The sequence below is a fragment of the Macaca thibetana genome, chromosome 6 (assembly GCF_024542745.1).
Source record: "Macaca thibetana thibetana isolate TM-01 chromosome 6, ASM2454274v1, whole genome shotgun sequence".
NCBI classification, from domain to species: Eukaryota; Metazoa; Chordata; class Mammalia; order Primates; family Cercopithecidae; genus Macaca; species Macaca thibetana.
The window spans coordinates 31,294,557-31,318,175 of NC_065583.1; the positions used below are offsets into that span (position 1 = coordinate 31,294,557).

Sequence of the window (23,619 nt, forward strand, 5' to 3'; positions counted from 1 at the left end):
GTGTGACTAGCAGCAGTCTGGTGCCCTCTCTGTGCATTGGGTGTTGAGGAACCAAGGGAGATGTCCCAATCCCTGAGATACAACAGGGACAGGGGGCGACGGGTTGAGGTTGCCCCAACGGGAGAGAGGGTCAGGCCCCAAGGTCGTCCCTGGATGCTGGGATCTCAGGTTAGTTCACCACACTCTCGGGGCACATCCACACACACACTTGCATGTTGACCAAAAGAGACAGATGTGTATGGAAGAGTGGAAGGGTCATGGCTCCTGTTTTGGAAAGTGACTAAGCACTCCTGGGACAGTGCAGACCCTGGGCTATGCCAGACAGCCACTTCCCAAGCCTCCTCTCTTTGGCAACTTGTTGAGTCCTTGACCTCTTGGAAGGAAGGTGGCTGGGCCTAGGTGAGTGTGGAGGGTGGGGGTGGGGAGGTTATCAGGGAACCTTCCGGAAAAGTCTGCCAACTGCCAGCTGCTTTTCTTCCCAGCGGGAGAGGAGGAGCAGAGCTTCTTTTAGCATGGTTCTTTGTTTGCCACTCCTGGTGCCTCGGGGGCGGGGAGGGGGGGGTTAATGCTGAATATTTGGCAACAGACTCTAAGCATCTCCTGCTGGTGCTCCTGGGTGACTTCCGGCAGCGCCCAGCAGGGGCTGTGCCCACCCTCCCGGGAGCTGTGGCTTTCTTTTTGCCCACCCTGCCCAGCCTCTTCTAGCAAGTGGTTCCCAAACCCACGATATATTTGTGTATGTATTTTTAATCTAGTCGTTTAAAAAATGTTCATAGTATAAACAAACCAAAGAAACCATGAAGAAATGAAGTGAAAAGTGAAAATTTTGCCTGTTCCAATCCCTGCCAAATACCTTTGGTAGCTTTTTTAAAAACACAGCTGCCTGAGTTCCACCCATGAGGGTTGGATTCAGTAGGTGGGGCCCAAGCCCCCGCATTAAAAAAATCCTGTCATCAGTAACAGTAGCTATTAACACCGACCTAATACGATAACATAGGCTCAGCGCTAACCCCCACTGGGTGCTGTATAGCCTCCTAGCGCATCCTCCCCACAGCACACACAGAGGTAGCATTCTAAGGGCACATTGGGCACACGCATGAGGCTGGTGCAGCCGGAGGTGACTGGCCTGGGCACTGTGACTTCCACAGGCCCCACTCCTAGCTCGAGCATGAGGGGGTCACTTCCTCGGCTCCTCAGTGACCAGTCTCGGAGCACCAGGTGGGGAGCATGATGAGCTCATCCAGCCTGCTCTACAGTGTCATTCAGGTCCCTGCAAGGAAGCCTCTGAGGGGACGGCAAGACGTGCTTCCCATCTCTCCTGTCCTCCTCCCCACCCCTTGCCCGGCACTCTTGTTCCTTGGGATGATTGCTCTAGCTCCCAGGATCGGGCTGTCCTATGCAGGGAGCAGGTACTTGCTCCCAGACTTGAGGTCTCTTTTCTCTCCTGGCTTGTGTGCCTCTTGCTGGAATCTCGGGCTGCCTGCCTGCTGGAGTCCACTCCCCTCTGGAGGCAGAGCCCTGCCCATTTGTATGATTGCAGGTCCTTCCAGGCCTGCTCTGTCCTGCCTCACCCTGCTGGGACTGTCTGGCCCCAGGGACCTCACCCCAGAATGTCCATCCACCTCTGCCTGCTGCGCTCTGCTGAGCCTTGCTGTGCTCTTAGCCCCCACACCCTGGAGGTGACCCAACCATCTGGGGAGGAAGCGAAAAGGTTCCCAAGATATTATCATGGGCATTGGGGAAGCTCCCCAGGTCCGCAGGCAGGAGGCTGAAGACTTCTAGCTTCCCTCAGAGCTCTCACCATCATGGGACTCTGCTGAGATGATGGATCGATTCATCAATTAATTAATTATTAGAATGGGGCTGGGTTCAGTGGCTCACATCTTTAATCCCAGCACTTTGGGAGGCCGAGGTGGGAGGATCACTTGAGGCCGGGAGTTCAAGACTAGCCTGGGCCATATGGTGAGACCTCTGTCTCTTAAAAATATAAAAAATTAGCCGGGCGTGGTGGTGGGCGCCTGTAGTCCCAGCTACTCAAGAGGGAGGCTGAGGAGTGAGAATCATCTGAGCCCAGAAGTGGAGGCTGCAGTGAGCCGTGATCCCGCCACTGCGCTCTAACCTGGGTGATGAGAGTCAAACTGTGTCTCAAAAAAAATTATTAGAATGGGAAGCAATATAGTATAAGTAGCTATGTACACGGATTGAAATCTCAGCTCTGCCGCTTGTTTGCTATGGGATCTTGGACAAGCTGCTTAGCAGCTCTACCCCACGCCCTGGGAATGTGGCAGTGACCAACAGAAAAGGTCTTGCTCTCATTGTGCCCGTTTTCTAGGGAGTGAGACTGAAAATAACATTAAACACATATGTCAGCTGGGTAGCTTCAGGTAGTGACAAGTGTTAACCAAGAAGATAAGACAGGGTATGGGGAGGTGATGCAGCAGGAGGGACACGCTTAGAAAAGGCAGCCAGGGAATCTCTCCAAGGAGGTGACATTGTGCCGGGGCCTGCCTGATGAGAAGACCCAGGGAAGAGCTTTCCAGGCAGAAGGCACAGCAGGTGCAGAGGCCCTGAGGTGGGAAGGAGCTTGGTGTGTCAGGGCAGAGAGGAGGCCAGTGTGGCTGGAGCTTCCTGGCCAAGGTGAGGCCAGACCCAGCGAGGAGTTTGGATTGTGCTCTAAGTACATTGGGAAGCTGTTGGAGAGTTGGAAGCCAAGGAGTGACAGGATTTAATGGATATTTTAAAAAGAGTTCCTTGGCGGGGCCGGGTGTGGTAATCCCAGCACTTTGGGAGGGTGAGGCGGGCGGATCACAAGGTCAGGAGTTCGAGACCAGCTTGGCCAGGCCAGCACGGTGAAACCCCGTCTCTACTAAAAATACAAAAAATTAGCCTGACGTGGTGGCGTGCGCCTGTAGTCCCAGCTACTTGGCAGGCAGAGATTGCAGTGAGCCAAGATCAAGCCACTGCACTCCAGTCTGGGCGACAGAGTGAGACCCTGTCCCCCCCCGAAAAAAAAAAACTCCTTGGCTGAGGGGAGGAGTGGTGGGGGAAAGGTGCAGGGGTAGAGGCCTCAGAGCTCTGAGTTTTCAGGTGATTTTGGTGAGCCATTTTGATAAAGGGACTGTTCCTTTGTCAACAGGCCTCAGTTTCTCCATCTATATAACAAAGCACGGCCTCGGAGGTCAAAAGAAGCATGGTCCCCACATGTCACATGTCCTGAGGTTCTCTGTATATTAGAAAATGAAAACACTGCAAACAGAGTTACCAGAAATATTGTATAATGTATATGTTTACACTCAGTAGGATGAATACTTTCAACAGTGACAATGCAGGTTAATTGTACTATGCATATGATGATGATAAGACTTATAAAATTAGTTCCTAGCATTTCCAGCAGTGAGGTCTGGTAACCAGATACAAGTTTAAGGTTGCATGGCCAGCGTTTTCTTCTTTCAATCTTGTCAATGTTCTCTGCTCCTGGGTAACCTCACAGGGAGAAACAGCAAAATTCCAGATTTGGGGCTTCCGCTTCCTGAATGTATAGCCTAGGCCAGAAGCCTCCTTCCCCCTCTGACAGGCCTGATCTTGACCTGCCTGAGTTCTGGTTCTGCTGCCGGTAGGATATGGGGGTAGGGCATGGGATGTGGAGCAGGGGGAGGGCCCTGCCTGGTCAGCTCTGGATGGGCATCCCCTCCTGTGCCCAGGAGTCAGCCTCCCCTCCCCTGGAGGATATGAAAGGAGCCCATGGAGGGAGGGGGAATCAAGGGATGCCCCCCAACCTGGCCCCACCTCCTCATCCCTAGCTTGCAGCCAGCTTTCAGCTGGGGAATTGAGCCATGGAAACTGAATTGGACTTAATTGCTTTGCTGGTGGAAAAGCCACCTTTCAGTATTGATTTTGGCTTCTGCAGCCCTTGGAGGACAGCCAGTGATTGCTCTAGTGAAGGGGGCAGGGGAAAGGGGAGCTGGATTCCTGGGGACAAGGGCTGGAACTTTCTCCATTCTCACCACCCCCCATCCACATACCTGCCCATTCTGAGAGGGCCATTCAGGGCCAGGGTTCTAGTGTTGGCTTGGCATCTGAGTGTTGGCATGAGTTTCTTTCTGTGGGTCTTCATTTTTCTATTTGAGAATTGGGGGCAAGTGGAGGTAGTGGTTATGAGCTGGGGCATGGAGAATAGTATAGCCCAGGATTGAAAGCCCAGCTCTGGAGTCTGACTGTCTGGGTACAAATCATGGCTCCACCGCTCAGTGCAGGATTGACTTTGGGCAGGTACTTAACCTCTCTGAAGCTCTGTCTCCTCCTCTGGAAAGGCAGAAAAATGATAGTAACTTCCTCAAAGGATTGTATGAGGGCTTGAAAGGCATATAAAGCCCTCTGCACAGTGCTTGGCACAGAGTTTTTAAAAAGCGGTTTCTTTTTACGGTTTTGTTTGTTAAATTAAGGCGTTAACTACCAAATTGTGAAAAAAGCACCAAAATGGAAAACAGGAAATGCATTTTCAGTTCTAGCTCTGCCGCCACGGAGGCTCCAGCTTGTTCAGGCTGCAGTTTCCTTATCTATAAAATGGGGAGAGTGGTGTCTCCAGCCCAGGATTGTTTAGGGGCACGGAGTTGGGTCATGTGTCCCACTGTTCCCAGCAGCTGGAGACTCAGAAGCCACAGTGACAGATCCCGAGCAAGGCCTTTCTCCCGGGTGTGTGGAGAGGCCCAGGAGACTCGCACAGCAGTCCAGAAGGCAGGTGGGAGAGCTCTGGGTGGGCCCCCGCAGATTATTTGGGACTCTTTGTGTCCCTGGTCCCAGAGTCTCCTGAAAGGGAGGTGGCTTCTGGGAATTAACACAGCCCTCTGGAAGAATAGTCAGTCACTCCCTTAGAAAGGCACATTCATTCCATCATTTATTCTTTCATTTGGTTATTTCTTTTCTTTTCTTTTCTTTTTTTTTGAGACGAAGTCTCGCTCTGTCACCTAGGCTGGAGTACAGTGGCATGATCTCAGCTCACTCCAACCTCCACCTTCAAGCAATTCTCCTGTCTCAGCTTCCTGAGCAGCTGGGATTACAGGCACCTGCCATCACACCCAGCTAATTTTTGTATTTTTAGTAGAGATGGGGTTTCACCATGTTGCCCAGGCTGGTCTCGAACTCCTGAGCTCAGGTGAGCCACCTGCCTCGGCCTCTCAACGTGTTGGGATTATAGGCGTGAGCCACCGCGCCCAGCTTCATTCAGTTATTTCTTGAGCACCTAGTATGTGCCAGGTATTTGGGTAGATGTCAGGGGTACAACAGAGACCAAGTCCCTGCCCTCAAGGAACTAGATATCCATGAGACTGAGTGGGTCATGCTGTTCAGGGGCTCTGAAAGCACAGAGGATGGGCCCCTGCCTGCTGCCAGGGGCCTGAGACTAAGGATTGGTAGGAGTGGGTGATGGCCAGTGAACGGCAGGTGGGAGGTAGAGGAAGTGTTTCAAGCTGAGAGAACTGCATGTGCAATTCTCTCCTGAAGTGAGAGGGCCCAGCAGGGCCTGCTTGTAGAGGTGAAGTCAGCCATTTAGTCTGGCCAGAGTGTAGGGCCTGAGGAACAGGCCTGGAGGAGTCTTGGAGAAGCCGCACATTTAAGAGCCGTGGAAAGGGAGGCCAGAGAGGGTGAGGGATGTGCTTGAGTCACTGCAACCCAGGCCTCTTCCTCTTTCCACTGCACCCCACGGTCTTCCTGGAGAACTCAGAGGCCCTGGCCAGAAGGTGAGCTTTCCCGGCCCCCAGGGGCTGCCCTGGGAGGTGGAGATAGTACGAGGCTTTGAGGAGCGGGAGATGGAGGGTGGTGGTTCCTCCTTCACCCGGGACTCACCTGAGCCTCTGTGTTTCAGACCATCAGAAGCTGGAGCGTGAAGCCCGCATCTGCCGCCTGCTGAAGCACCCCAACATTGGTGAGCCTTGCGGGATGCGAGGGGCGCGGGGGGCCAGGCCCTGCTCCCCTGCCCACTCTGGCACGTGGGTGTTTGCGGGCTGGGTGGAGAGCAGCTGCTCTCTTCTCTGGGGATGGAGGCAGCAGAGATGGGAAAGGGGGCGTCTTTAATGGTTTCCACATTCCTCAGAGCCAGCTTGTTTCGGGGGAAGGTGAAGAAAGGCCCTTCCTCCCATCCCACACTGCCGGCAGCCTCCTTCGGAAAAGCTGTTTCAGGAAAACTTCTACAGCTCTGGGAGAGATGAAAATAGGCCAGGGGGAAACGCTTGGCCTTGACCGCTGCGGCCCGTTCCCCAAACCCACCCCCATGCTGATTCAGCCTGGCACAGTGGCCCTGCCCTCCTCCCTCAACCTGGCACCTGCCTGCCTACAGGGGCAAGCTCCAACTCAGGCCCTGGCCCGCAGGCCGGGCACAGGCTGCGTGGAGAGGCTGGGCCATGGCGGGCTGGGACAGTGCCAGGGCAGCAGAACCCCTGGGGATGGGCTCTGAAACAACACCTCACTGCCTGGCCCCCTTCTCCAGCCCTTGTGCAATTGGGGGCTGATCCCTGCCTATCAGGGTCCTGAGTCATGAGGGCAGGAAGTGTGGCTTTGAGAGCTAATTCTGTCAGGGAATTGCTGTGGGACCTCGGGCAGGAGCACTGCCCTCTCTGAATCACTTTCCCCCATCCTCATGAAGGAAGGGCTGTCTGGACCAGCGTCTTGGGCACCTTGTGAAAAGGTAGACTCAGATTCACTGGGCCTGGGGTAGGGCCGGGATTTTGCAGTTCTAACACGCTCTGAGGAGGTGCCAAGCCTGCTGACTCATAGACCGCACTGAGGAGCAGGGCCTAGGTGATCGCTAAGGACTCTTCCGACTCTGACAGCCACCACGCCTTCTCACAAGGCAGGGAAGCCTCTCTCTGTGCCCAGGGCCCCAAGGGTTAACTCTCCCGCCAGAGAGAAGCATCTCCATCTGCTATTTATACCCGGAAGGCACCTCCCCTTCCCTGAACAAACAGCAGCCAGAGGCTCCAGGACCAGCATCAGAAAGACAGCCTGCGGCTGGCAGGGAGCAGCCCTGGTTCAACCCTGGTCCCTGACCCACTAATGTCCTGTGGCCGCCCCTGCCCATTCCAGGCCCCCAGCCCCCCAGCCCCCAGTGTGATGGAGCGGGTTGGGAGTGATCTCTGACTGTAAGATCTTATGATCCTTACAGAGGCTACTGGCTCCTGTGGAAGGAGGGGAGTGTGTGTAAGTGTGTGACAGTGTGTGGAGTGTGTGAGTGAATGTGTGTGTGCATATGAGTGTGTGTGAATGTGTGCATGTGAGTGTGTGTATGTGACTGTGTGTGTGTGTGTATGTGACAATGTTGGAGTGTGTGTGAATGTGTGTGAAGGCGTGTGAGTGTGTTTATGTGACAGTGTTGGATTGTGTGTGAATGTGTGTGAAGGCGTGTTAGTGTGTGTATGTGACAGTGTTGGATTGTGTGTGAATGCTGTGTACATGAGTGTGTGTGAATGTAAGTGTGTGAAGGTGTGTATGTGAGTGTGAGTGTATGTGAATGTGTGGAGTGTGTGAATGCACGTGGGTGTGTGTGTGAATGTGTGTGTGTGAATGTGTGTATGTCTGTGTAAATGTGTGTGTGTGAATGCATGTGTGTGAATTCATGTATGTGAGTGTATGTGAATGTGTGTGTGAGTGTGTGAGTGTGTGTGAGTGTGTTGCTGCACAACTGCAGCTATCTCAGGTCAACACTGCCTCCTCATGTTTGCACCTCCCTCTCCCTCTCATTCCCAGCTATAAAATGGGGAGCAGTAGGTTATGGCTTTGGAGAGTGCGTGTGAATGTGTGCATGTGAGTGTATGTGTGTATGTGACTGCGTGTGACTGTGAGCAGTAGGTTATGGCTTTGGAGATGACGGACTACAGTTGAAACCCTGGGTTTGCTGCTTCATTGCTGTGTGACCCTGGACATGTTGCTCAACCACTTTGAAGCTCAGTTTTGTCTGGAAAATGGAACTGATACCCATCTCATAGGATTGTGATGATTAAATAGACCATAGCATGATAACAGTCATTATCATTAAGCTGCCCCCCTTTTCCCCAATCAACACCTTCCCTCAGAACAACCTTGCCTGAAGACATCCTCTTGCCTGAAACTCCATATGATTGTCTTTCCTCGGGGCCATCAGGATTTTTAGTCACTGGAGGCACTATATATAACGTGGTGGTTAGGAGAACGGGGTTTGCAGTCAGACACCAAGTTTCAGTCTCAGCTCTGCGGTTAACTAAGTGTTTGAGCTTGGGCAGACTGTGAAGCTCTTAGCCTCAGTATCCTCCTCTGTGAAGTGGGGATAATCACAGCACCCACCTTATAGGACTATTGGGAGGGTAAAATGAGAGTGCAAGTGAAACACTTGGCACAAAACCTAGCATGTGGTAAAAGCTCAGAAATGGTAGCTATCATCATCATCATCATTACTGAGTCATTTACTCCTTCCTTCATTCACCTGATGTCAGGTGCATCATAGACCCACCCCATGCCAAGGTCTCTGCTAGGCATTGAGAATGTGCAGGAGAAGTGAGGATGGGGGATGGGAGTGGGGGTGGTGGCCGATGCACAGGCGGGGCTGGAAAGCAGAGCTGAGCAGCCAGCACAGGAAGACCCCAGAGGAGCTTTGAGCTGCTATCAGGGCTGGAAGGTTCTTTGGCGGGTGCACTTTCCCGATCCTCCAAGCATCTTCCTTCAAAATTGTAATCTTCCCAAAGACGTGCAAAGGGGTACAGATGTGGGCTCAAAACCCGAAAGGTGAGTTTGTCCCTAGAGAAGCTGGACTGAGTCCTGTTCAGCCTGCTTGGCCAATCTAGACAAGGTTACTACTGGTCGCTGCTTCTGTGTGGCCACTGCCCAGTCCCCAGGGGACCAAGTCAGTGAGGTCCCTGGCTCAGCACAAGTCAGTCCAACTGTGTTGCACACAAAGTGTTTGCCTCCCAGATCCTTCTTGGGAGAGGTCAGTAACCTGCTGCCTCATCAGTAACCTGCAGATGAGGGAGACGCCAGAAGGCCACCCCAAGGCACAGGGGACTTGGACTGTGCTAGGGACAACCTGAAAGTTTAGTAGGTGATTTGTGGTGGGGAAGGGAAGCATGGTAGGTCAGTGACGAAGATGACAATATCTCCATTTATCGAACTCTTCCTAGTGCCAGGTACTGTGCTAAGTGGTTTACAGGAATCATCACATTAATGACCACAGCAGTCCAATGGTGTTAGCACTACTGTTTGGAAGGGAGGCTCAGAGAGGTTAAGTCATTTGCCCATAGCTACATAGCTTGTAAGAAGTGGATCTGGGAGACGAACTCAGCAAGTCTGACTCCAGAGCCCTTGTTCCTAGTCCTTCTATTTAGCTTCCCAAGTGGATATCACAAATGTGGTGTCAGGGGGACACAAAAATAAGGGAACAAGTACTGCTCTTCAACCTCCAAGAAAAAAATGCATGGTTGGAAAATCACAGGCATGCCAGAAGTGCATGAATCAAGCTTCATAAATAAAAAGTTAGGTTACAGATTTGTTTGTTCTATGACAATATTTTAAACAGTCAAAAGTGACAGAATGACTCAATGGGTGCAGACACGTCAGTCACTCCACCGGGAGACAGGACTGTGATGATAGCCTATGGCCCTTGAATTCTGGGTTCTGGCTGAGTCGATCCTCAGGCAGCCTCCACTGATGGGAGGGGAGGCTTTGTGTGTGAAAACAGCCCTGAAACAAGAAATTCTGTCTCCTGGGCTCTGAGGTGTGCCTCAACCTCAGGGACTGAAGCCAACTCTAGTATCATCACGCGTGTGGTGCACAGCAAAAGTAGGGGCTGAATTCCAACCAGTGTGCCCCTTACCATCAACACCATCTGAGTGAGAGTCAGGTCTGGAGAAAACCTCCCTCAATTCTGTCAATTTCCCTGAGACCCGAGGACGTTCTCTAAAGGGGCTGAGGCCCCGGGTCAGAGGGTAGATCTGGGACCCCAGCCTTCTTGGGCTCCTTCCAAAGCCTGTTGCCGTGGTTCTAAAAGCCCTTTCTGAGATGATTCTAGCTGTAGCTTGGCTTCTCAGAGCTTCTTACACTCAGGAAAGGGAAGTTAGAGACCATGGCCCACCAGAAAGAATAGGAGGGAGTTCACTTCCCAGAGAACATGTGGAGGAAGACAGGGAGAGGGAAGAGTCTTTTGCAAAACTTTACCTTGATACACTAACAATACAAGTTTTTTGCAGATAAATGAGAAGACAAATACTTTTTAAAGTATCTCCAATAACCTCACATCTAGAATTAACATTTAATGATATGTGCTACCATATGATATATGATATATGTGCCTTCTCAAATACTGTATACTTACATATATCATCTTAGGTCAGGTTCCCTGGAAGCAGAGCCTGAGTCAGGGATTCAGGTGCTGTTAGCATCCCACACTCCAGCACGTAGGGTTTGGATGCACCAACTTACCAAAGGGGCTCTGGGCAGGGCCCGGGTATAGAATTGCCAGATTCTACACACCAAAAATACAGTTAAATACACATTTATGCTTTTTTTTTGGTTTTGTTTTGAGATGGAGTCTCACCCTGTCACCTAGGCTGGAGTGCAGTGGCATGATCCCGACTCACTGCAAACTCCACCTCCTGGGTTCATGCCATTCTCCTGCCTCAGCCTCCTGAGTAGCTGGGACTACAGGTGCCCGCCACCATGCCCAGCTAATTTTGTTTTGTATTTTTAGTAGAGACAGAGTTTCACTGTGTTAGCCAGGATAGTCTCGATCTCCTGATCTCATGATCCGCCCGCCTCAGCCTCCCAAAGTGCTGGGATTACAGTCGTGAACCACCACGTCCAGCCAATACACATGTACACTTTAAAAATTAAGCCTGTGTTTACTTTGAAATGTACTAAAAATTAAATAAATCAATGGACAGAGGAATGGATAGAAACGTAGTAATGCAAGTATAGGAAAACATTAATGATAGAACCTAGGTAGTGGGCATCTGGGTGTTCACTTAACTGTATGTTTGAATTTTATTTATTTATTTATTTATTTATTTATTTATTTATTTTTTGAGATGGTGCCTTGCTCTGACACCCAGGCTGGAGTTCAGTGGCGTGATCTCGGCTTACTGCAACCTCCATCTCCCAGGTTCAAGCAATTCTCCTGCCTCAGCTTCCCGAGTAGCTGGGACTACAGGCGTCTGCCACCACACCCAGCTAATTTTTGTTTTTTAATAGAGTTTTGCCAATGTTTTGCCATGTTGGCCATGCTGGTCTCAAACTCCTGACCTCAGGTGATCTGCCTGCCTTGGCCTCCCAAAGTGCTGGGATTACAGGCGTGAGCCACCGCGCCCGGCCTGAATTTTTTATAATAAAATGTTGAAAGGAATTAAAGCAGAATTACATGTGCCTTTAAGATTTAAAATTTTGCTTTAGAATATATCTAAAACATCTTTTAGTTATTATTTATAAATATGTGTCATCATTAAAGAATGTTTTAAATTTTCATTTTATTATTATTATATTATTATTATTGTTGTTATTATTATTATTATTATTTTGAGACATTCTCACTCTATTACCCAGGCTGGAATGCAGTGGGGCAATCTTGGCTCACTGCAACCTCTGCCTCCTGGGCTCAAACAACCCTCCCACCTTAGCTCCCCAAGTAGTTGGGACGACAAGTGCCTGCCACCATGCCCAACTAATTTTTGTATTGTTTGTAGAGATGTTTCTAGAGGTGTTTCGTCATGTTGCCCAGGTTGGTCTTGAACTCCTGAGCTCAAGTTATCCACCCGCCTCGGCCTCCCATAGTGCTGGGATTACAGGGTGAGCCACTGCACCTGGCCTAAATTTTTTTTTTTTTTTAATTTTATCTTATTTTATTTTAGTTTTTGTGTTTTTGAGATGGAGTCTTGCTTTGTCGCTCAGGCTGGAGTGCAGTGGCACGATCTTGGCTCACTGCAACCTCTGCCTCCTGGGCTCAAACAATTCTTCTGCCTCAGCCTCTGGAGTAGCTGGGATTATAAGTGTGCGCCACCACGCCCAGCTAATTTTTGTATTGTATTTTTAGTAGAGACGGGGTTTCACCATGTTGGCCAGGCTGGTCTCGAACTCCTGACCTCAGGTGATCCACCTGCTTCAGCCTCCCAAAGTGCTGGGATTACAGGTGTGAGCCACTGCTCCCAGCCTAAATTTTCATTTTAATCTGTGCGCCTTCCCTCTCCATCTCTGGAGCCCATCCACCTCTCCCTACAGGCACCAGCTCTGGGGTATCTGATGCCTGCCTGTCTCTAAACTTCATGTACAATTATGAGAGCCATAAACAATTCAGGGGACTCAATGTTGAGTCAGAAATATATGCACCTGGCAAACATTCAGATGGCACTAGGATTCATAGTGAAAAGTGAGTCTCCTCTCGTGACCCAACTCCCCCAATTCCCCTCCCCAGAGGCGCCCCCAGTGCCTGCTTCTCTGTATTCTTCCAGAGAGATGTATGCCATATATAAACTTAAATACATCCTTTAAAAAAGTACTACGCATACTGTTTTGCACTTGGCTTTTTCACCAAGCAACATAATTTGGAGATGACTCTGAACGAGTAGATACATAACTGCCGCATTATTTTAGCAGCTGTGCCATTTTCCATTGTGCGGATGAATCGTCATTCACCAAGCCAGCACGCCCCTGCATGGACATTTTTAGGCTGTGGTGCGGGGAAGGATGTGAGCCCTGTCTTGTGAGAACTTGCGTTTGACTGACAGGATGTGGTCCCAGAGTCAGCTCGAGGACTCAGGCCCTTCCTTCTAATAGCTCAGGGGTGCATGCTGGGAGCCCTGGGCTCCTGGGAGCTTTGCCTCTGTTCTGGGTAAATGGGGTGTGAAGAGATGACAGCTCCTCAGCAAGCCAGAACACAGGGACCCTGTCACTCCTGCCTCTGGCCTCCATGCTCCATGATCTCAGACTTGGGAGCAGAGCAGGATATTAGCTCAGGCAGCACTGAGTGAGCACCAACTGCATGCCTCCTGGAACTCTCATAACAAGCCTGCAAGTTCAGGGGTTTCATTTTCATTGTCCAGGCAAGGAAAGAGAGGCTCAGAAAGTCCTAGCAACTTGCCAGAAGTCACACGGCTAGTAAGTGGCAGAGATTGGAGCCACAGGCTTTCCATGACTTAGGCCTGCCCAGCAACCAAACAGGGTTTCGGAGAGGGGAGGGCACTAAACTCTGAACTAAACAGGCATCTTTCGTGTTTAAGCCCAGCCCCGTTTCAGTAATGCCTGAAGTCTATTTGGACTCAATGCAGTGAGCCCTTGTTCACCGGCACTTGTCAAAGCACCTGGCACCTGGTGTGTACCCAGTGACTGTCTGGGAGCGTGGGGTGTTGGATATACAGGGGAAGGGAGAGAGGGAGGGCGGGCCTGGGCAGCAGTGTGTCCCGCTGTAACCAACTGCCTTGCACCGCCCACAGTCCGACTCCATGACAGCATCTCAGAGGAGGGACACCACTACCTGATCTTCGACCTGTGAGTTTGGCCCCGCCCTGGGATGTGCCAAGGATGTCGGGGCAGCCTAATCAGGGATGGCCTCACTGGACCTCTTGGGCTGAATTCCCTCTTGTGGTCCAGAGTTTCCCCAAATGTGGTGGGCCTGCCACCCAAGCAGTGCAAGCTGACTTTCCTAAAACACCAACAAACACTTTTAGCTTTCATCCCATATTTATTTTTGCTTCTCTTCTATTTGTGGCCAGTGATGCTGGTTTTCCATTTTCAGTGGCAATATAAAGTTTCCTTCTGGAATATGTTTAATATTTTTTTGAAGAGTGTTGATTCAAAGAGAAGCAATAATGAAATGTTAGGCCACAGTAGTTCCTGGTATGGCAATGAAAATTAGTGATGGGGCCAGTCTCATCGATAAAAAATAGCCCTTGAGATATTAACCATGGGGGAGGCCATAGGCTTCCTAATGAGCCTAGTGATGTGCTCTGAGTGTCCCTAACCTCCGGACTCCAGCCTGGGTTAGGTGGGGAAGAAGGGCCAGGGATGGAGAAGGAGAGGGGACTAGAGTCAATGGAAGGGTGCTCTGGAAGATGAAGGGGATTGCAGCAGGGGACACCCCAGTGACCCTGGGGCCCCCCCTTTTGTGGCTGAGGTCCTGAGGTCCCTGGTCCCCATCCTTAGCTTCTTGGAGACTCCTCCAGATGAGGCAGCACCTGTTGCCTCTATCGGAGGGTGATTCCGTGCCTGTCTCCCCAGGGTCACTGGTGGGGAACTGTTTGAAGATATCGTGGCCCGGGAGTATTACAGTGAGGCGGATGCCAGGTGAGTGTCAGCTGCTGCCTGGCAATGGCACGTGGGGACAGGGCACTCTTGCCTGCTGTCAGCTTCCCAGGGGAGGCCTGTGCTCACACCACCGTGACCCCTTCCTCTCTCTCTCCCTAGTCACTGTATCCAGCAGATCCTGGAGGCTGTGCTGCACTGCCACCAGATGGGGGTGGTGCACCGGGACCTGAAGGTGAGCAACCCACCGTGGGTGTGGCTCACCCTGGGAGCCCCTCTCTCCTCTGCACGTCCCTACTCCTGCAGAGCCGGACATGATCAGAATCCCTTTAATTTCTCTGTGTTAGGCTGGCAGGTGGGGTGAGTGAGATTATTTTTGTCACTGTTCAGATGAGGAAACTGAGCTCAGGAAGGTAGAGCATCTGTGTTTGGCCCCCTGCTCTTCCAACTCCCAGCCCACGTGCTTTGTGCCAGGATGGGTGAGCTGCAGTTACACTGTCATGATTGGCTACAGTGGGTGGGGAAGAAGGCAGGCTGGGTCCAAATCTCAACCAGGCCACCTTCTAGCCATGCAGCCTTTAGTAGCATGACCTTCCTGAACCTCGGATTCTTTACAATGGGGGTTGCCATAGCAACCTCTGCAAAGGGTTGGTGAGGATGTGAAATGAGATAGCACAGGGCCTGGTATACAGATGCATTATTAGTCTTGTTCCTGCATCTGTGGCAGGCCAGGGGAGAAGAAAACCCAGACTCTAGTCCCGTGCAGTTCTCCTTCCTTTTACCTGAAGGAGATTGCAGAGTCTAGGACTGGCACCAGCTGCACGGCCTTGCCCCTTCAGCAGGGACTTCATGGATCTCCGCTACTGAGCCTCATGGTATCAGTGGCTGGTAGTTCATATTGTCTCCATTTTGCAGAGCAGGAAACTAAGGCCTAAAGAGTTCAAGCAGTTTGCCCAAGAACATGCAGTTCAATTGTCCTGAGCTAGGGTGGGGGAACTCTGGCCTTCTAACCCCAGATCCTGTGACCTTGGGAGTCTGGTGCCAAAAGGCCACTCTATACAGCTCCTATTTCCTCAGCAAACCCTTCTAGGGTGACTCTGCCAGAGGTCCATCAAACCTCTGCTTTTTGTTCTTCAGTGACGGCAAACTCACTTCCCACGGGGTAGCCCCTTGCACCACTGGGGGACGCTGTTCCCTGCTGCAGAGGCTTTGCCCTGAACCTCAGTTCTGCGGTTTAGAACCACACAGAGACCAAACCTCCAGCTTGGAAGAGCCCTAGAGGGACTCCAGCAGCTTTGTTGTAGCTGCTAAGTCCTCTGCAGGGTGTACCCACCCCTGCCACAGTCCCCCTGGAATGTGATTTCCAGGCCATCCTCATCCTGGGCACCCTCCCTGGGAATGCTTCCACTGGTCTGGGTCCCTCTTTGGGGCACAGTGCTCTGAAGAGAGCCCCTGCCCCTCTCTGACTGTCTTGGGCAGGCCATGGCTTCTCTCCCGAGCCCTAGGCAAGCTCCCTGTGGCTCAGTCTAGATGAGACGAGTGTGCATTCGAAGAGGGTCTCCAGCCAGACTGCAGGGCGGCTCTCCCAGAGCGCCTGTTCCCATTATAGCTGCAGCCCCTGCACTGGAGGAGGAAGGAGGAGAGGCAGCCCAAATTTAGGCCACTCTGGATACAATAATTAGTGACACATTCATCAAATCAGGGCAGGACAGCTACTGAGACCCAGGACATGTTAGGAACATTGTCCCCAGAGGACAAAGGAGGCCTTTGAGCCAGGCGGAGGGAGCTATATTTGTTTGGGTCCAGCCTAGCTTTAGACAGGGAAAGGTCAGAGGTGGGGCCCTTCAGAAGTCCCACTGGGAAGGGGATCAGAGGAGGACTTAAAACCAACAGTCTTCAGAGACTCTGAGCCCCTCTGCAAGCAGAAAATAGGAGTACTAACATTTACCAAACACTTACTGCAGGCCACAGCGAAGTGCTTACACAGATTATCTCAGTTAATCCATGCACCACCTCATAAGGTAGGCATTTTTCTCAGAGGAAACTAAAGCTCAGAGAAGTGAAATAATTTGCCCACATGTCATGGCATAGAGGTGGGCAGCACTGGGATAAGAAACTGGGACTATCTAAATCAGCCCACACTGTTAGCGCCCCCTCCATCCTGAGTCCCACAGGGAAGGGACCAGCAGGAAGTGGAGGAATTCTGGAGGCTGAGCCAGTGCAAAGTGGCAGCCTCAATGCCCCAGAGGCCAGGTGTGGGAACTTCCCGAGTCAGCCGCTGCCCCCATGTATCAGCCTTATCATCTTTCAGCCTAGAGCAGTTAAGATAGAGTCAGACTTTGCCTCGATTCTGGCTCTATCCCTTCCCAGCTGCGTGATCTTGGCCAAGTCACGTAACCTCTCTGAGCGTCAGTTTTCTCATCTTCGTATACATGACAAATACTGATTAAGTGCCTGCTGTGTGGCCCCCCAACCTAGGTGCTGGTGATACAGTGGTGAACAGGACAGATAAGTAACTCACATCCCCTGACAGATAATGAACAAGCACATAGACAGATGGGGAAAATCACTGCAAATAGTGATGAGATCTATGAAGGTAACAACAGGAGCAAAGACAGAGGATGCCTGAGGGCTTCCCCTCTAGACAGAGTAACTGTGGAGGGTCTCCTCCATGGGGTGACATGAGACTGAGGGCTGGGCAAAGCAGAAGGGCCAGCCTTGTGAAGCTTGGGGAAAAAAATTAGAGGAGGAAAACGAAGCGAAAAGGCCCTGAGGTGGAAACAAGATGGACTGTTTCAAGGGGCGTAAGAAGGCCTCTGTGGAAAATGTAGGTAATAATACCTACCCGAAAGGGTCATTGAGATGATACATAAGATGTTGCACACAGAACATTTAACCAGAGGCTGGCATATAGTAGGGGCACAATCAATGCTGCTGCTGCTGCTACTGCTTCCTTATTGTGGTGGTGACAGTACTACCCCGCTCTCACCTCAGCCCGGCCCCAGACCCTGAAGTGGGGAGGGAGGAGTGGCCGATGGAGAAAGGGCCTTTCTGTTGTAGCGGATGGAGGTCTTGCCACTCAGGAACCTGAGGTGGGGCTGGAGATGAGAGCAGGGGCCCCGGAGGGCCGGGCTGTTCTTCCTGTGAGCCCAGGCCCCCAGAGGTGAGGCTCTGAATCTGCTGACTCTCTCTTGGCGCTTTCCTCCCCTTCCTCCCTCTTCTCTGGTCCTGACAAGCCTGAGAATCTGTTGCTGGCCTCCAAGCTCAAGGGTGCCGCAGTGAAGCTGGCAGACTTTGGCCTGGCCATAGAGGTGGAGGGGGAGCAGCAGGCATGGTTTGGTAAGTGGGGTGGGCTGGCAGGAGTGTTGGGGGTCAGCACCCATTTGTGTTGACACACCAGCCTCTGGGAACCCCCTGCCTGAGTGGGTATGGCTGGAGATGCTGTTGGGCCAGCCGGGGCTGGTAGAGCAGAGGCCCTGCCTCTGAGCCAGTGGGCAGCACCCATCTGTGTCCCCAGGGCCCAGGCATGGGAACCTACAGGCTTCCACAGGACTCCCTGGGGCCCCCTCTCTCCTTTCCTGTCATTCCCCTCTGCCATCTCTCCTCCCCGAAGGGCTCCCTGTGGTTGAAGACCTTAGGGAAGTTTCCACAGAGCTGCCCTAATAGTTTAGGTGCTTGAGATTATTATCCTGATTTTAAAGATGACGAAAAAAACGGCAGGAAACTTGCAGAAGGTCAAGAAAGTTTAAAAGGGATAGACCAGGACTTAAACTCAGATGATCCAGGCTGCTTTGTGATTTTGGTATAACTGGGCCTCTTTCAGCTACCTGGGAGTACTTTTTAGTGGGCAATATTGAGACATGGTTAAGAACCAGAGTTCTGGGTTCAAATCCAGACTCTGCTACTTATAAGGTATGTGACTTTGGCTAAGTCACTTCACCTCTCTGTGCCTTCATTCCTCATCTGTAAAATGGGGATAATAATTGTATGTTCCTCAGGAGTCGTGTCAGGATTAAATGTGACCAGGCATATGACGAGCTCAGCCCAATGCTTAGCATATACACTCAGTAACTTGTAACTATTCTTAAAATTACTTGTTAGAATACCTTGGGTGTCCATTATTTCAACTGACCCTCTCAACAACACTGGGAGGCACTTAAGATAGAAATCCCTAATCCTTCATTTGACAGATGAGGAAATAAGGACTAGAAGATAAAGAGACTTACCCAAGGGGCAAAGTCCATTAGGACAGGCCTCCCGACGTCCCATGACCAACTTCAACAAGGGGGTGCAGAGTGGGCCAGGGTTTAGCTCTCAGCCTGGGGCTGACATGGCAGGTGCATTTCATCTTGAAGCCACCAGCAATGGATTGCTAGTGGCTCCTGGAAGAGTGGCGCTGAGAAGCTTATGATCCTGAGTCAGGACCCAGTAGGAAGAAGCTCTGTGACTGATTACTACTGGCTCTGAAGTGGGAAGTGGTGACAGGTGTGCTAGGTAGTTGTGGGTCTGATCTAGAGGCTTTGCTGGCTCATCAGGCTTATGTCTTGGGCCGACTGGGGTTGCACAATACAAGCCCAAGTGCACCTGAGGGGCAGGGGCTGTTTTCCCCAGCTCCAGAGCAACCCTCATCCCCTCTTCCAGCAGGATCTTGCTCCAGGTTACTTACGAGACAACCTCTGTGTATGTGTCTGCCTGTCTGTGTGTCTGGGAGCAGGGTTTGCAGGGACTCCTGGATACCTCTCCCCAGAAGTGCTGCGGAAGGACCCATACGGGAAGCCTGTGGACCTGTGGGCTTGTGGTGAGTTCATCCTAAGGCCCTTTAATGTCCCTGGCTGCACCCTGGTCTCTGGGGCCCCCTCTCTCCTTTCCCATCACTCCCCTCCCCCCATGTCTCCTCCCCACCGCGGGTTGAAGGTTCTCTGATCCTCTCTCCAGGGGTCATCCTGTACATCCTGCTGGTTGGGTACCCCCCATTCTGGGATGAGGACCAGCACCGCCTGTACCAGCAGATCAAAGCCGGCGCCTATGATGTGAGTGTCGCTCCTCTCTTTAGCCCCCATCATCCTCTGGTGCCCTTCCAATGAAAGCCAGCGCCAAGCCACTCTCTAGTTCTGGTGCAGGGGTGAACCCCAGGGGAGCATGAAGACTGACCAGGGCCAGGTGGTTACCATGCTGTGCCTAATGGTTGGAGATTTATCCTGTGGGGCCCCAGAAGGTAAGAAGCAGCACCAAAATGGAGTGAGGAGTGGGGGAGAGGCAGCCTCCCAAGCCAGGGTTTCTCTCTTTTTCTCTCATATATACAAATAATAGCTAACAATTCTATAGCACTCTTCTGAATGTTTTACACATATTATTACATTTAATCCTCACACCAATCTATGCCATAGGTACTGTTACTATTCCCATTTTACATATAGAGAAGCTGAGCTACAGAGAGGTCAAGTAACTGCCCAAATCACATAGCTAAGAAATGGTAGAGGTGGGATTTGAACCTAGGCAGTCTGGCTCTACCATCCATGCTTCTAACTACCAAGCTATATTGATTTTATGCATATAGCTATTAAGCTCTGTGCTATATGTTTTATATTGTATTTAGTTCTCATAACATCTCTACAGATAGCTCAAGGGGTCATGTGACTTACCCAGGTGACACAACCCAGTAGGCAGAGCCAGGACTTGAACCCAGGCCTTTTGATTCTGAAGTCTGGGCTAAAGCCACTGGCCAGCTGCTCTCCAAATAAGGCACAGTCTCAGAATGATGGATGGAGGGAGGACTCCTTTCCCTCCGCTGTGTTCTGATATTTACGGGGCCAGGGGGCCCTGCCCCTCCCCTGTAGTGAGGAGCCCCAACTCCTCCTGGTGTGGATGTCCGAGTGGATGGGCAGTAGGACCCCTGCCTGCTCCCCTGCCAGTCAGGGGCTGGGGGATCGCAGGGGTGGCCTGGGGCAGGCTGGGCAAACCTGGCCTCTCTGCCCCTTCCAGTTCCCATCACCAGAATGGGACACCGTCACCCCGGAAGCCAAGGATCTGATCAATAAGATGCTGACCATTAACCCATCCAAACGCATCACAGCTGCTGAAGCCCTTAAGCACCCCTGGATCTCGGTGAGTCTCCCTCAGCAGGACCTCTCCCAGTAGCCCCTCCAGACCTCATGGTCCAGGCCCCTACAGAGTACTGGCCCTGTCCCTGGCCCATGGGGCTGAGAGGGCTTAATCCAAGAGACTGCCCCTGCTATGGTTCTCAGGGGTAATGTGGAAACGAGGAGTAAGTATTCTGGGTTGGCATACAACTGACTGTGCTACTGGCATTGAATGTCTGGTGCCAGGATGCTAAACACCCTGAAACATCCCCTAGAGCAATGGATTGTTCTCCCCAAGATGTCAACCACACCTCCATTAAGACGCCCTGCTGAGTGGTACCCTTGGGTGGGCCTGTCTTCCAGCCTGCCTTCCACTCACAGCCCTCTCCCCTACTTCCTCCAGCACCGCTCCACCGTGGCATCCTGCATGCACAGACAGGAGACCGTGGACTGCCTGAAGAAGTTCAATGCCAGGAGGAAACTGAAGGTAACAGGTCCTCACCCTCCACAGTCCTGGCCATGGGACTAACTCTGCCTGGGTCTCCACAGAGGCCAGGAGACTCGCTCACTAGTTCTTTCTTTCACTGATTCAATAAGCATTTATTGAACACCTGCTGCATGCTGGACAGCAGGCTGGGCTTGGGGAGTGAGCGGTAAGTGACTGAGCCCTTGCTCTAGTGGAGAGGACAGACAAGCTCCAGGGGTGTTACGGGGCAGTGGTGAGTGCTGTGCCTGGGCAAGCCTCAAGGTGGTGGGAGAACACAGCAGGACAATGGTATTCTGGGTCTGGAGCTAGGGGCGTTTAAGCTGAGACCTTGGAGGAAAAGCAGGTATTAACCAAGTTAAAGTCAGAATGGGAACGTGTGGCAGGTGCGGTGGCTCACGCCTGTAATCCCAACACTTTGTGAGGCTGAGGTGGGCAGATCACCTGAGGTCAGGAGTTCGAGACCAGCCTGGCCAATGTGGTGAAACTCCATCTCTACTAAAAATACAAAAATTAGCCAGGCATTGTGGTGCATGCCTGTAATCCCAGCTACTCAGGAGGCTGAGGCAGGAGAATCACTTGAACCTGGGAGGTGGAGGTTGCAGTGAGGGAGATCGTGCCACTGCACTCCAGCCTGGGCAACAGAGCGAGGCTCCATCTCAAAAAAAAAAAAAAGAAAACAAGAATGGGAACGTGTTCCAGACAGAGGGAACAGCCTGTGCAGAAATTTGCAAGTGCGCCTGACCCCTTAGGGGCACCACAAGTGGTTCAGAGTGGCTGGGGAGAGCTTTGGGGATGAGACGTGACTGAACATGAGACCTTCATGGGGGAGGGGCCCCAGCTGCCAAGTATTGTGGAGGAATGGCTGAGGCACTCAGATAGTGATCGTGGCCCCGATGAAGCTCAGTGGGACCCAGGTGGGCCCAGAGCTTCACATTCTTGCAGGTTCTGTGTGCTCTCAGGGTGGTGACAGCTCCTGGCCTGGCCTTTGCCAGGCACTAAGGGGACCCTGGCCAGTGGAACAGAGGAGTCATCAGCACACTGGGGATGATGAGGGAAAAGGCGGAGGCCACAGCTCTTGTGGAACATCCTTACCTGCCGCTCCCAGGCCTGGAGTGGAGGCTCAGGATGGGGACCCAGACTAAGGGGTGGTGGCCAGCATGATGCCAGGAGAACTGAGTCCCATCCCCATCCTGCAGTGGAAGCTGTGTCACAGAGGAACTCTCAAAATATCAGAATCAGGGATTCTTTTTTTTTTTTTTTTTTTTTTTTGAGACGGAGTCTCGCTCTGTCGCCCAGGCTGGAGTGCAGTGGCGCGATCTCGGCTCACTGCAAGCTCCGCCTCCCGGGTTCCCGCCATTCTCCTGCCTCAGCCTCCTGAGTAGCTGGGACTACAGGCGCCCGCCACCGCGCCCGGCTAATTTTTTGTATTTTTAGTAGAGACGGGGTTTCACTGTGGTCTCGATCTCCTGACCTTGTGATCCGCCCGCCTCGGCCTCCCAAAGTGCTGGGATTACAGGCTTGAGCCACCGCGCCCGGCCTTAGAATCAGGGATTCTTAACATCATAAGCAGTGGGATTCAGACGGTGTCAAGTCAGGTCTGAATCAGATGGCTCTGGAACCAAAGGGGCCATTGACCGCCAGCCTGCTTGTTGATGGAAGAGGCTTTCTCCACACTGAGGGTCCTCCTGGATTCTCTGAGCTCAGGGGACATGGAGGGATGAGCTAGTCCTGGAGCAAGATGCTCTCAGCATGGGGCAGAGGGCTAAGAGGTGGGGACACAGGTCTACTATTGTTGCCCAAGCAAGAAAAGTCCATCGTCTTTAGGAGCCTCTGCTGGTAGGTGTCCCTCAAGTTAAGTTCATCAGCTTGGGCCAGGCCAAGGGGTCCATTAATATCTGCCCCTAGGGTGGCCTTGTCCTAGGAGCTGTACTGGCTAAAGCCTAGCTCACCCCGACTTCTCCAGGGGGCGAGGGATGGGCTCTGGGCCGGGTTTGGGGTTGGGACAAATGGAGGGGCTGGGCAGAGGCTTTGGCTTCCTCTCTGAATGCAGTACCTGCCTCTCCTTCCCCATGGCCCTCCCGTCTCTCTGTCCCTCCTATGTCCCTTCGCTCCGGCCTCCTCTCCTACTGCCCTCTTCTTATCTCTTGCAGGGAGCCATTCTCACCACGATGCTGGCCACCAGGAACTTCTCCGGTAGGTGGCAGGACCTTGGGGTCCCCAGTAAGCCCTGCACCAGTTCACTGGGGGCACTGTCCTGTCAGATATTTGGATGCTCCCAGGTCACTGGGCCTGGGGAGAGGGAGTTGCAGAGGACTCTGTGACTAAGGGTTTAGCTCACCTGCCCTGGCCTGTGCCCAGAAGTGAAGAGGGGTCAAACATTAGCAAGCCCAGGGCCCACCAGGACTGGTTAGAGATTTAGTCTGGCTCCCCACTCCTACAGCAGTGCTGGGGTTCTCAGGCCGGACTGCCTAGAGGGGAAGGCTTCCGATTGCAGGGGGCTGAGGTCTAGGTGGGATGGAGCCAGGTCCAGGGAGTAACAATATTGCCCACCATGATTGGAGCCCTGTGCTACGCAGTCCCGTGCTTCCACTCAGGTGGCCTGCATGACAAGGTAGCAGAGGGGATGCTGGGGGTGCTGCCATCCCTATTTTTGGGATGAGGAAGCAGAAGCTCAGGAAGGTGAGCTCTGACTTGTCCCAGGTCGCATGGCTAGAGAGGCAGAGCCTGCATTCAGCACAGGTTTGACCAACCCCAGAGCAAGTGCCCTTAACTGGGCTGGGTCACCAGGGAGTCGAGGGCAGGAGCGTC

At 52.2% G+C, this 23,619-nt stretch overlaps 1 protein-coding gene across 2 annotated transcripts in view; it reads left to right on the top strand.

Moving 5' to 3' along the window:
• CAMK2A (calcium/calmodulin dependent protein kinase II alpha) overlaps positions 1-23,619 on the top strand; it is a 69,908-nt gene that overhangs the window by 18,742 nt on the left and 27,547 nt on the right. For both annotated transcript variants that reach the window (XM_050793665.1, XM_050793666.1), the window contains exons 3-12: positions 5,861-5,920; positions 13,437-13,491; positions 14,221-14,286; positions 14,407-14,479; positions 17,481-17,583; positions 18,959-19,042; positions 19,180-19,274; positions 20,227-20,349; positions 20,728-20,811; positions 22,962-23,004. In XM_050793665.1, coding sequence (XP_050649622.1) covers positions 5,861-5,920; positions 13,437-13,491; positions 14,221-14,286; positions 14,407-14,479; positions 17,481-17,583; positions 18,959-19,042; positions 19,180-19,274; positions 20,227-20,349; positions 20,728-20,811; positions 22,962-23,004 — 786 coding nt within the window. The remainder of the gene's footprint in view (positions 1-5,860; positions 5,921-13,436; positions 13,492-14,220; positions 14,287-14,406; positions 14,480-17,480; positions 17,584-18,958; positions 19,043-19,179; positions 19,275-20,226; positions 20,350-20,727; positions 20,812-22,961; positions 23,005-23,619) is intronic.